Source organism: Manis javanica, chromosome 13, assembly GCF_040802235.1.
Source record: "Manis javanica isolate MJ-LG chromosome 13, MJ_LKY, whole genome shotgun sequence".
NCBI classification, from domain to species: domain Eukaryota; kingdom Metazoa; phylum Chordata; class Mammalia; order Pholidota; family Manidae; genus Manis; species Manis javanica.
In genome coordinates, this window is record NC_133168.1 from 79,566,835 (window position 1) to 79,580,928 (window position 14,094).

The 14,094-nt window shown below is 50.3% G+C and overlaps 1 protein-coding gene across 2 annotated transcripts in view; it reads left to right on the top strand.

Annotated features, from left to right (window-relative positions):
- SMOC2 (SPARC related modular calcium binding 2) overlaps positions 1–14,094 on the top strand; it is a 128,372-nt gene that overhangs the window by 26,713 nt on the left and 87,565 nt on the right. For both annotated transcript variants that reach the window (XM_037020901.2, XM_037020902.2), the window contains exon 2: positions 8,738–8,909. In XM_037020901.2, coding sequence (XP_036876796.2) covers positions 8,738–8,909 — 172 coding nt within the window. The remainder of the gene's footprint in view (positions 1–8,737; positions 8,910–14,094) is intronic.

The window sequence follows — 14,094 nt, forward strand, 5'->3', positions numbered from 1 at the left end:
GACCCCATTCCCTCTCATCAGGCTGGCAGCAAAAGTGGTCTGTTTTAGGATATACAGAGTGCAGAAAAGAACTGGGAAGTTTGTTTCCTAATGGATTTTAGTATTTATTGAGCCTCCTCACTCATGTGGCAATATGATGTGTAGGAAAGGAGTTCATACAGAGTGAATTTGAAACTACCTTTTAATCAAAGGATATGTACACACATGCCCACAATCCACATATAGATGTGGTTCTCTTTCCCCTTTTGAGTATTTTTTGTGTGTGGGGGGGTAATTTCTATATAACTTTCATCTGTAAAGTAGTAAAATTAACAATTATTGTGACTGGAGTTTTTTAATGTGATGATTTCTACAATGTTATTTTGTTATTTCTCTCCTTTGCTATTGTGAGGCAGCCCATCTGTGTTTGTGTCCTACACTGTCATGGCAAATTGCTGTCCACAGTAGACAGGCAATCTCTCGCCTGGAGGGAGCAGGTGTGGGCAGGTGTGGCAGGGCCGGGTCCTGGCTGGGTGGGGGGCTCTGGTCCAGGCCTCTCCGGTGGTTACTGGCCATCTTGGATGTTCTTGGGCTTGTGGACACATCCCCCCACCCATTTGTCTTGCTGTAGCCTTTTCTCTCTGACGTCTGTGTCCTCAGTTCCCCTTTTTATAGGACCCCAGTCATATTGGGTTAAAGGTCACTCCCTTCAGCATGGCCCAGTCTAATGTAACTGATTATACCTGCCACAGTCCTTTTTCCAAAGATGGTCCCACTCTGAGGTGATGGGAGGTAGAACTTCCCATATGAAATGGGGGGGTGGTGGTACACAATTCAACCCATATCACTGGTGACTGGATGTGGGGTCCACTAACTGAGTGGAACCTCATCATAAGTCAGTCATGCCTGCAAAGACCCTATTTCCAGATATGGTCACACTCACAGGGACTGGGGTTAAGTGCATACATATTTTTCAGGGGAAGGACACAGTTCGACCCACAATAAGATCTAGAAAACATGCTTGACCCCGTTCCTTCCATTAGCCTGTGAACACTCAGCCCTGCCTTCGTGCATCTGGGGCAGGTCTTCGTGTTCATGGGAGGAGAGGGGACAGATGTCTCAGACTCCTGAGCATTCCTGTTGGAGGAAGACTTCAAGCCCCGTCCTCTGCGGGGTCATTCTGGGCCCTCCGGCAGCAGTTCTAGAGTGAAGTGAGCGAGGGAGGAAAACAGCGAGCCTCCTCTGAGGCATGTAGCGCCTTGTACAGAATGACACACCGTTGCACCAGGACGCGTGGGCCCCAAAGGGGGCACCCACCCCTTTCCAGGTCTGCGGCCGCACGGAGAGCAGCACCGCCCATCGAGGTGTACATGCCCGTCTCCTGCCAAGCTGCACAGTGGGGACCCTGAGACAAGGAGTCTGCCTGCAGAGGCTTCGGGTTTTAGGCCTCGGTGGGACCTGAGAAACCTGACGTGAACCCCTGGGTTTATAATCATGGAACCTGCCTCAAACTGGGGCAGCCTGTCCCGGGGCAGCTAGCCCAGGCTCAGGAGAGCTTTCAGACTGCTGGTGTAAACACCAGTGACACGGCCCAGGGCTGGGCGTGTTCTGCTGATGAAGCCCAGGCATCTCATCTCTCTTCAGTGCCATTTGCCATGGCCACAAGCTCACTGCTGCCGGGCCCTGGGGGTGAGGCTGAGGCTGCCCTGGGGATGCCAACTCCCTGCTCACATGGGATCAGACCTGGAGGGATCTTCCCCGTCTGCACATCTGCATGTCCCAGAAGGAGGGCAGGTGATGTGCTTTCTCTTATAAAGGACAACCCCATATAGCTCTGGGGAGGTCATCCTTGACAACAGGAAATATTTATGGACCTTCCTGCATAATTCGCGGTGGGTCAGCCCAGTGTTTTCCCAGTAGTTCCCCCATCAGGCCTTCCCCATCATGTATCTAAGTAATGCAGTGGTTCTGATTTGGGCCCAGTGGAAGCTGGATGAGTCTGGGTCATGAAGAAGCCAGAGACAGACAAGACTGAACATAAAAGTGACTTTTTACATTACAATCACAAGTCAGTGTGTGTGTGAGATGTCATGGATGCTAAGATCATATGAAGAAGTTAGTTTCCAATATGCTTGAAGAGTGGGATGAGGGGAGAGGCAGGAATCAGAAGGGCGTTTCCAGGCGCACCGGATGGTCTGGGCGGGTTCTGGCAGCTGGACCGCGGAGGTCGCTTGGTTTCAGTCTTGTGATGACCCCGCGCATTGCATGCATCTTTTAAAATAAGTATTTGAAGTCGGTCGGCCCTAAAATCCTCATGGACGACTTCCACCAGAGTCAGGCAGAGCTTAAGTGCATATCTAGAGATCAAAAGTACTAATACTAATGACAATAAATTATTTAAGGAAAACCTAAACCAAAACAGTAATTCGATACTCAAGTTAAAATATCTGCACACATGAGCCGTAGGACTGTTTTGATCTTAGCAGATGCAGATGCAGAGAAGCCGTCTGTACTTTGTTACAATTTTATTTTGCTATTTCCAAGGGGATACTGCCAGCTTGACCACATGACAGGCACCAAACAGAGTGGGAACCGTGGCTGTGGAACCCTAAGTCTGATGGACAGTGAGCTGGCCTTTGATGCCCTTAGCCTTTTCTGGAACAAATAGACACATTGCTAACCACACACACACACACACACACACACACACACACACACACAAGCACAGGGTTTATTTTTAATTCACAAATTTCCCGTTTCCTGCTTTGCCTCCCTGTGGCTCCCTTTGTGTGCTCAGGGCCAGCGATGCACCAGGGCCATGGGAAGGCCTGCCCCCAAGGGCGTGCATGGACAGTCAGGCTCTTGCAGCCATTGGCTGATCACATCTGATTAGCTGAGCCTGGAAAATCCATTTTCTGAGTGTGTGGACATCAGTGTTGCAGACCTGTGCTAGAGGCTAGACATGTAAGCCTGGCAGGTCCACGTTTCATGGTTGTAACCACAGATGACATGGAGTGGCAGAGCTAAGAGGACTTCTTTCCTGGTCATGAGGTGATGGTGGACACGGGGTGACACTGAGAGACAGCACTGTCTTGTGGGACAAAATGTGGACAGTGGCAAGAGGCCCACATGTGGCCCCTCCCACGGGATGGAGTGCTTTCACTTTGAGCATGGTACCGCGTCCCGCTGGGCTTCAGGGCTGCCGTCCTCACTGTGAGGGGAGTGCCCTGGTGTCCCTGTGTTGTGGGCTGGTGGGGGTCACCCCAGACTACCAGGGGAAATGCCGTGACCCCAGTCCATGACATTTCCTGAGTCTGTCACAGGTGGTTGTGAAAGTGGTTTCAGAGGAAGAGCTCGCAAATTTGAGTAAAAACTAAACTGTTGGAATGTTTCAAGTTGCTCAGAAGTGACTTGAATATTGGCCTTTATTGGTGTAGGTTTCTTACAAACCCAATTCCCATTATTTTATAATCTTACCTTGCCCAAGATACTGTATAGCTCTGCACAATGCTGGAGGCCAGTGTTTATGAATGATGTGCAAACTCTAAAATAAGTGACAGGCTTCCAGAACCTAAGGAAAGATGTGCAGAAGACAACAGTCAAAATATAAAGGCCAAGCCAGCTTTAGAGTGGACATGGGTGTGATAAGATTTGGCCATATAATAGTATTACATTAAAAAAAATAACATTAGTTTGGTATATTAACAGGAACATTTTAAGTATACTAAGTCCTGGTTAGTTAAAATTCACTTTAGACAAACAAGTTGACAAGGTGGTATCTATTTTTATTAAGTGTATAGATCCTTGTTATCTTTCCCCAGTTCTGTGGCGGCTAAGGAAATCTGCTGCAGCCACCTCTGTTTCATCAGGCGAGTTTCTCGTTTGTAACTTCTTTGGTGCTTGCTGGTATTTTCCTTGGTTTTCCCTAGTCAGTGTTTTGGACAAGAAATCCTACAGGAGTTGCCCTTCGAAAAACATAATTTGATTCTGTGCGGTAGCCGCTTTCTGTGAGTTTGGCATGTCAACAACTGTGGGCTCAGTAATTTCGGAATATTACGAGTGTGGAATCATTCTGCTGCTATTTGAACAATCCTAAATTAAAGTTTTGTCTCTGTTTCCATTATAAACCTCATTGTTTTCTTGGTTTGACGTTATGCCAGGCACATCGGTCTAAAACTTGGCGGATTTGTTGAATAGCTAAACCAGATGTCACTTGGAGTGGTTTCTCCTCCCCAGCACTCTGGGTGGATTTGTTCTTCACCAGCAGCAGAAGTGCAGGGTCTGCAACCAGGAAGCTGCACACGTGGGGGCAGGCGTTGTGATGACCCTGTTTTACTATTTGCTAAGTAGATTAGCCTTTTATGCCCCAAAAACCTATCTTTCTCTATTAGGTTTTAGGGGCATAAAAGGCTAATCCACTTAGCAAATAGTAAAAACACTGGATAGATCTGCTATCCTTTTCCCTCTCCTGTTTTTCTGGATTTAACACCCAGATAGCATTTGTCTGGACTTCCACTGAAGCACTTGACTAGGGTCAGAGAGCCCATCCAAACCCTTTTGGATAACTGGACCCACACTAGAAATGTTCCCTTGATGCATCATTGCTGAGAAATGCTTTTTAAGTACATCGGAAATTACAGTGTCTCAGACTTGTTCTGCTGAGGATTAACTGACTTTCTGGGGCAGAAAACCCCAGGCCGTGGAGCAGGTACAATTTGAGAAGTGAATTATTTTCAATGCTCTTCCCCCAGAGACAGATAGAGGCCCCTGGCTGGAGCCGCTGCCCCAGAGCCAAGCACAAAGATGGCAGGGGGCTCTGGAGAGTGGGGCGTGGGCTCACACCTACCCTGGGGTCCTGGTTCTCCAGGTGGTGAAGGAGAGGTGTCGGCTCAGCTAGAATCAGGGTGTTGGTGCCTGGCTCCCCAAAATGCAATGCCGATCAGCTGGTGCCACCGCACCCTGTCCCAGCCCTGCTGCCCTGGTTCTGGCGTTTCCTCTGATAAGCCTGGATGTTTCCTGGCATCTCTTTGCAACTCCTGGCTTCTCTGTAGTATGCAGACAATGTGTATGATGCTGGGAGAAGCTCACGGGAGGCGAGTGTACATTTGGGGCACAGCTGGCGATGACCTGGGTAGTGTCTTCCGGAGCTGCAGGCAGGAAGCCTGGGGGTCCTCAGGTAGGGAACCTTGGGGGACAGACTGCAGCTGGCCCTGTGCCGCTTTTGCCTGTGCATTCCTGTGTGTGCCTCACATGGACGGCACTGCCCACCTGGCTCCCTGTGCCAGGGCTTCTCCACCCGCCTTGGTCCACCCAGGTGACACTACAGGAGCAGGGTAAGTCCAGGCTTCCCCCAGGTGACACACGTCTGTCCTCTCCTCTGTCCAGCTGACCCTACGTCTGTCCTCACCCCCATCACTGTGTCTCCTGCTCTTCATGTCACTTCTAAATTAGCTTTGAGGTCCCTCAGAGTCCTCTTTGTCTTCACAAAAGTCTTCATGTTTCTCTTCCTCCTATAATTAAGGTTTTTTCTCTTTTCCTAAAATTACAGGTGTCAGGTGTGAATTTCCAGATAATTTTTTCAAAAAATGGTTCTTTCTCAGCATTTTGGATGTGTTTCATTAGTAATATAGCCATGGAAGCAGTTTGTATTCATCTTTTTGCATCTGTTCTAAACATTGGGATTGAAAACTTGGTTTAGGAGATTGATTGCCCTTGAACCCTTGCTTCCAGGTAGCAACATCGAAAAGAAGAGCCTGCAGTGAGAGCAGGTTCCCTGCCATCCGCCCGCCCACCCCAGGCTCCAGACAGGCGGCCCGTGGGAGCTGGAAGGGTGGCCTGTGCAGGGCACCATGGGAGCGCAAGTCTCACGTGGCTTTAGTTAATGTCTACCTGGACAGCTGCATGAGGCTAATGACTTTGATGCTGGGTTGCAGACCTAGAGCCCAGTGATCTGCATGCCCAAGCTTCTGGCTGAGCTGCACATGGTGACTTGTGCCCTCATCCTGTACTGGTGAAATGCCCTATTTTTGTGTGGAACATGCCGATGAGGGCAGAGAGCTGGTTCTTCCTGTGTTAGCACCTGCAGGGGGGCAGTGCAGATGCCCAGCGGGGAGGTGTCGGGTGACTGACAGCAGAACGGGCCATAGATGCGGGCTTCGAGAGCCCTCTGCCTGTCTCAGACTATGTGCTTCTTTGTGCTGGAGATGGTGCCTGGGCGGGGTTGTGACAACATTAAAGCTTCAGATGTTCCATCTCAAAGAGTGGAGAAGAGGACTGTCTTCAGAGAATCCTGTGCTTGGCTATCTCACAACATAAACCAAGACTTAAAAATGTGAAGAATCTGCTTCAGTGAGTAAACCGGGGTGCACGAGGGAGTAAGAATCCTCCACTCTGGAGGGCGCCAGGCCTGAGCCAGCACTTAGTGGCCTTCATGCAGGGGGAGGTGAAACCTGAGAAGGCACTGGGAGGGCGGGACAGAGGGCTCACTGTGGCCCATTACCCCAGCCCCCCTTCCACGTGCCTTTGCAAGGCTCCTTTTCAAAAGTTGGTCCTGTCTTTTTTGGCGGGTGGGGTGCAGAGTGGTGAATATTGTAGCCCTGGCGTGTCCTGGAGAAAGACCCAGCCCGGGCACCTTTGGATCCAGTGCCCCACCATGCGTGACTACAGTGGAGAGTACAGACCTGGTTCCCAAGTCCCTGGTCTGGTTTCAGCTGCCCACAGACTCTCTGGGCATGGTGTCCCCTGGGAGCCTCCGTCTCTTCATTGGTGCACCTGTGAGCGTCTCCCACCGAACCCCCAGACCCACACAGCATTCCATCCGAAACGGACAGCCTCTGGTCGTGCCCCCAGGGTGTGTGAGCAGGTGGCATTTGGCTTTTTGTCACAGAGCAAGGGACTCAGACGCCACAGGTTTCTTTCACCACAGGGTGGTGGTGAGATGAGTATGGGGGCCCCTCTCGTCCTCTGCAGAACCCTCTCTGCTTTCCCCAGCCATGCGGTGTACATGCCCCTCAACGGTGGCAAAACAGGGTTCCCACTGACCCCAGAAATGAGAGGGCTGTCGAGGGGACGTTTGGTGTCCAGCCCGCTCCTGTGACACACCATGGTCAAGAACCTGCTCTGTATGGGGGCTTGTTGGGCAAACCCTGCAGGAGCCAGACCTGTGGCCGCCTGGAGCCCGTAGCCTCGTTTCAGAGTTGTTACTAGGCACACGTTCTGCCCGAGTAAGGTCGAGACCGTGACCACAGGAGGTGTGAGGGTGGGATGCGAGCGAGGGACCTGGGTGGGACTTCAGACACTGGGGGGTCTCACTGGAGTTTGGACGCAGGCACAGAACCGGGCTCCGCCTGGCCCTTATTCGGAAATCAGATGGGTCAGGGGACCTTTATAAGATGGATTTCTCCTTAACACTTTTAACAAGTAAGAGTGGGTGTGAGTACTGTGCCACCCCCTACCCTGGGAGCGGCTTCCCCAACGCTGCATCAGGGCTGCATGAGGTGCCATCTCTGGGGGACTTGTCTTCTGCTTCCTGTTCTTCACCCTGTAGCCATGTTTTCGGTGGGAGTGATTTCACCGTAGGGCACAGAGTCTCCGTTGAGGTTTGGCTAAGTAACCAAGTGTCTGGTATCTCGGCTTCCGGTCCAGTCCCCCTGCTCTGCGGTCACTCTGATGTTTCCTGACATGTATTTTAGTGTAATTTGCTCTAAATGCTCTGCAACGAGCAGGAGACTTACAAAACTAACTCTGGCTGAATGCCTTTGACCATGTCTTTGTGTCAAGGAGTGCATTTGAGGTACTTCTTTCTCTCCCTCACTGAATTATTGATGTGCCACAAACCAGAGAAAACACCTCCAAGGGCAGGTGATGCTCCAAAAACCGAAGGTGGCAGTGGCTCCGTCCGTCCTGAAGAGTGAAGCTGCCCAGGCCTTCCTGTTGCTCTGTGTGCAGGATGAGGACTAGGTGGGATGATGCCAGAACCTGTGGGGTGGGACCGGGAAGCCAGGGAGCAGGCAGGGTGCTGGCACTGGTCTAAGGAGGGTGGTGTGGGAGCAGACGGGTGCACCTGGGCCTCACTGGAAGACACGCTCCACTCTGATGTGGTGTGTCCCGGATGCTGGAGGGAGCGGTGGCAGGTGGGGACCTGGAGTGGTACCTGGGCACTGCAGCACATGACGTGCCACTGGGGCCATCTCAGTGGGCTTCTTCGGGCAGCCTCCTTCTGGCAGCCCTGCGGTCTGGGGCGGCCCCTGACTTGTGTCCCCCATGCCCCCTGGGTGGTGCATGTCACTGAAGTAAGCAAGCAACTTCCTCAGAGTGTGGGCTTTCGCTGGGAAAATGTTCATCTAATTCACGTGGGTATTGAGCTCCCAGGACATGGATTTAGTCCAGAGGCTGCCCCCCACCTTCCAAACAGACATTTGGAACTTCCACAATGATAACAAAGCTTAGTGGACGTGGGAGTAAACTAGCAAATGGACTTAGAGTTGAAAGAAGGTTGCCATTCAGCCTGCTAAGAATGCAGACGCAGCCCAGGGCAGCGTGAACCATTTGCCACGCCATTTAGGAGGGCATTTGGGGCTGCAGGCAGACTGACACCAAGCATAGCTGGTTACAGTCGGTGAAAGTTTTCAGAGATTCCCGTGCTCCCCTAACGGCGTTCCCTTCTCCAACATCGAGTGGCCTTAGACGGCCTGTCTCCTCCCGCTCTGCAGAACATTCCCTCACATTTGCTTGGCCTCTTTTTCTTTCCTCCCCCAAGTTTTTGAGAGTTGACCAAGATAAAGACAGAGACTGCAGCGTGGACTGCGGGGGCTCCCCTCAGAAACCTCTCTGTGCATCTGATGGAAGGACCTTCTTGTCTCGCTGTGAATTTCAACGTGCCAAATGCAAAGACCCCCAGCTGGAGATTGCGTACCGTGGAAACTGCAAAGGTGAGCTGCTATTTGATCATTGGTTCAAAGACTGATAGACCAACCATTAAAATATAAGTATCGACATTTTATTTCCATCCTCGCCAAGTTTTTATATGTTAAACGCTCAAGGTTTAATGTTGGTGAGTTTTCAGATCATGTAAGGAAGAGTTAATTTCTGTGAATCTCAAGAGCAGAGTCATTTTTTAAAAGCTTGTTTAAGGCTCTCTTATCTTAGAAAGCTTTATGTCATCATGACATAGATTTATCCAGGAGAGCCACAGAATGTTTCCAAAGTCTTGCAAAATTATTCTCACTGAAGTTTATTATTGCTTCTCTCAACTCTTTCCCGTTTTTCCCTTTAGCAAAGGGATGATCACACCTGCACCATTTCCAGTGATTTCTTTCTGTGTCGGTTTTACACTTGTAATTTTTGGTTTTCCTGATTCAAGAGTGAGATTTAGGGGTTATCTTGTGTGCCTACAGCAAAGCGCTGACATGCTTCTCATGTGAATGACTTAGCAAAATATGCTGATGTTTCGAGCACACATAGAGTTGCATTTGGAAAGAAACTTATCTTGTTTTTCTCATCCTTTGTGTAAAAAGACCACACAAGCCAAAACTGTGTTTGTGGAGCTGTTCTGGTCGCCTCGCTGTCAGCTCCAACAATCCCTTAAACAGAGCGAACATCCGACCACCTCGGTCCCCTGCTTGGCCGGATTTTAAATGACAAGCTCTTTCTTCCCTTCATCATGAAATACACCCTAGGTGAACAGATGCAAGGCGCTTTGCTGTGTGACAAAGAATTTGCCTTGTTCCTTAGACGCGGGCCCTGGTGTCTTAAATCACACTGCGTGCTCCTGTCCCAGGCTCACTGCAGTGGCAGGCTTCTGCTCACCCTGGGCCCTTGTCTGTGCCCAGGGCAGCCCCTGTCCATGCATGGATTTGCTGCCATGTCCATAGGCCCCTGATCCAGAGCCTTCCTGCTCCCAGTAGGGTGCTGCTGTAGCAGACGGTTACACGTGATCTAGGGCTCCTCTGCCACTGCACTTTGTTTATTAAGAGTGCTCTAGGGCCTTTCACATTTAAGGGCCACAGAAAGGCCAGTGCATGAACCAAAGCGGGCACCTCTCCAAGCCGAAAACCCAGAAGAACCTGGGAAGCCCTCTGAACATGAGAGGCTGGCAGAGAAGGCTGAGTCCATCTTCCCACCACCGTCAGGGCGCCGCGTCCCAAGTCCGTCTCCCCCACTGTTGGGGGCACCACGTCCCAAGATCATCTGCCCTGTTGTTGGGGCACTGTGTCACATGTGTCAGTCACATGGCAGTCTGATGTGTCCCTTCACCTGCCATTGCGAGGGCCCCAGAGAAGCCAGCAGAGGGAAGCAGGACAAGGAATGGGAGAGGGTTGAGAGGCAGATGGTGGGCTTGAATGTGTGATAGAGGAGTTTGTTCTCACCTGGTGGGGAATGGGAAGTCCGAGAGAGCTGAGGCACAGAAGGGGCTGTGTGAGCTGATCTGCCTTGAGAACGTGGGTGCCCGGCTCCTCCCTGCATGCCCAGCTTCCGAGCCCCCTGTCCAGGCTCCAGGTGGCCAGTGCCATTGTGGGTCAGCCTCGGCTGCTGAAGTCCCTGGCTGCTCCAAAAGGGGTGCATGGAGTACAGTAATCAGCTACTGTTAGATGGAAAATGGGATTTCAATTCAATTCAACATGCTGTTGGGTTGACAAGGGAAAAATGCAGTGACTGAAGTGTTGATTCTTACTTTAACTGAAGGTGCTGTGGTGGGAGCATTACCTGAATCCAAGCATAGCGGGTCTGGGGTGGCAGCGATGCCCAGTGAAGCTGCAGCTCACCCATGTGCCCAGGGACTGGATCTGCTGGGAGGACTTTTCTTCTAACTCTGGCCCAAATATAAAATAATAGTATTTTGGAAATGCATGGAAGAGAAAGAACTGTAATTTTTGTTGAACAAAAGCAATCTGATTCACAAACTCAGTTTTACTTTAGTAGGGAAAAATAGCCTAAAATGTTAAACAGATACAAGATCTCCTTCTACAGATATTTCCATAAAAGATGAAGAGAAGTCAAATAGGCTGCATTTGGAATTATTTCATTTACCTACATACGTTTCTATGTACTATCTACAAAGAAAATTCATTGAAACTTTGAATTTAGAAGTGGCAGGCTGGAGTCTTTGTATAGCTAAAGAACTTTTTTTTTTGTAATAATGGCAAAAAGCAAGACATACCTTTAAAAAAGATTTTTGTAAGTGAAAAATTTTTTCTCCCTAAATATCCATTCCCATTCACAGAAAACAGTAGAAGAAAACTCACTGAATCTCACCTACCTAAAATTCCTCATTCTGTGTCACTATTTTGTCTTTGCAGCTACTGGCCAGTTAGGTTTTAGTAAACTATGCTGTTTGTAATTTCCTTGGAGAAAACTTTAATAAAAAAATCTCAGACTCATTTGATAGGGACACACACACACGGAAACAGCTCACACAAGGGACACTGGTAAACCTTGAAGCAGCTTCATTCTATATGGTTTTGAAAGTATATGATTGATTAGCTTCTATGATTAGCTTTAAGCTGATCTTTTTCAATAGGTTCTGCTATGTTACTTAGTATCAATGCATTTAGTAAATCAGCATTTCCCATGGCGGGCTCCTGAGTGAGAGCCGTGGCCGTCACTCTCTGACACATGACCTTTCAGGCCTTCGCTGCCACTGGCTCAGCTCTGGGTCAGGCCCTCAGGACCCTGGAACCATCAGGCTCACAGACTGGAATCTCCTTCTTGATATTCCACGGTGGCCTGGGTGAGACTGGCAGGGGGTCCTGGTGCTTGTGCCGCCCAGCTCTTCCCCAGCTTCTCTCATGGATGGCAGGGCAGGACAGCTCGCTCTGCGTGAGGCGAGGTGGCCGAGGGATCTGAAGGCTCGGTGAGGGTGGTTTGTCTGATGCCTGGAGGCACTCCCACCGCAGGCACTACGGGAATGGCCCACAAAGCCTCCTGACCCACTGGCACCAGGACGTGGCTTAGTTGTCTTCCATGGAGACCAGGTACCTACTGAAGATGCAAACGCCACCCCCGGGGACACACTGCCACCAGGAGCTCAGCCTTGTCCCCATTTGCCTTTCACCCTGGTGAACCTGTGGAGCCCTTTCACCTCCGCTGGGAAGAACAGGGCTCTTGGACATTGTCTGCACTTGGGGCAGTAAGCCTCACCACGGAAACAGCATGGTCGAGCCTATGGAAACTGGTGTGGACAGCATGCATGGAAGGGAGCATGTCCCCTCCTTCTGTCTAGTCCGTGTGGCCTGCACACATGCAGCTCAGAAAACCTTGGCTGTGACTTTATGCCTGGATGGTAGCATTACACCTGATGTCTGCTGGAAAGCATGAAGTGACCTAAGAATAAATTCAAGTGTCAGGTGAAGCTTCTAGAAGGAATTGCCGGTGGCCTGTGTAAATGAGTGCTGTGGGAGTAGGGTAAAGTTTGAGGCTTGTGTTCCTTTTGGACCCTGGCAGATACCATGTGGAGGCCACGAGGAAGCTGTCAGCGAGGCCTCGGCATTAGCCAGTGCTCCCGGGGCACCCCTGGTGGGCTAGTTAGACCACGGCCAGAGGGTGGGAGGGCTCCCTGGGTGGGCAGTGGTGCCAAGAGCTGCTGAGCCCCCTGGCCAGCCAGGCTGCCTCCTGGGCCTGTCCCCTGGGGCTCTGCCCCGCCCACCTGCAGGGTCAGCATCCAGCTGCTTTTGGAGAGGGGGCACATGTGAGTTAAGCTCTCACTCGCCGTTAGCTTATTTGTGTGTGAATCCAGCCTCATTTTTCTGGGTAAGTCCCTTGGCTGGGATTCTTGTTCACCTCACTGGACATATTTCATCCCATAAATTTGTGAGGCAAAAAGTGTGATAAGGGAGTAGGTAAAAAACAAAGCCTACTTCACAAAAGCCAGTTTCATTTGAGTCAAAAGCATTAACCTAGAAAGAATACACAGATGGCCTGTGTGTTTATCTGGTGCGTCTGCTGCCAAGGGGAACGAATATTAAAAATCCCTTTATGGAGACAATGTTAGCCACACACCGTGTTTTCCAATAACGGCATCACGCACCTCTGTATTGTAGATGTGGGGTGCACAGTGGTTCTGAAGCCTCTGCTGTTGGTCCCCGTTTTGCAGGCGACTTGAGTGTCTGCCCCAGGGGCTGTCCTGTTACAGGGGCTTGCCAGCTGCCACCAGACTTCCAACAGGAGCTGCCTTGCCCGGACCCTGGTTTGCTGTGCGGGTGGGACCTCACCAGAGAGGATGGGCTCCTCCATGCAGGCTGGTCTGTTCTGCCAGGTGCTTGCCAACCCCGCCTGCTGTCCAGCCTTTAACCCCCACCTGCTCTGGGCGCCAGTGTGCGGAAATGGCTCATGGCGAGTGTGTGGGGTGGTGATCCCGAATGCTGGTGGGGACCACGGGGGTGGCTACTCTCCTCTGTCCTCCGAGGGTGCAAGTACTGTGGATTCTACCCAGGTCACTAGCTTCCCTCTGAGGGTGGAGGAGGGAGGGGATAGAAACACCCACTTACATGGCTCCAGGCAGGCCAAGGCCGTCAGGTTCTTCCCCAACGACTGCCCGCTGCTGAGACTGGCCAGTGTGTCACAGCATCAGCGTGGCAAACGTGAAGCTGTGTATTTTGAGGGCATTTTCACATCCTGGGTGCGTGACAGGATAGGCTCGCGTCTTTTGGATGCACTAGTTTGGAAACAACCATTAAAATATTTTAGTCCATATTTAATTGAATTGGATTAAAATGTTTTATGCATTTCATATTATGATCTAACCATTGACCTTGAAAAGACATGCAGTGGTTTACAATGATGGATTTTTCTCATATTTTCTTTGAAATTTGTGGAGTTTGTATTTTTAAGACACACAGAAAATATTAATAGTTTTCTTTTGATCTGAGACCATTGGGACTGTCTTTCAACAAAATCTCTGGCATTGAATAAAAAGCCAAAAAAAAAAAAGGAAGAAAAGTCAAATGCCAGGATATCTTGGAAGTATTTTGAGATTTCTGGAAACAAAGTTACAAGAGCCATCTGACAACAGCTTCCTCTGCAAGCCCCAAGACTAAGGAGATTAAGGCCTTGATAATGGGCCAGTGGGTAAGAGATTCCATGTCTACAAGACGCTTCCTTGTATCTGCTCCCGTCTTG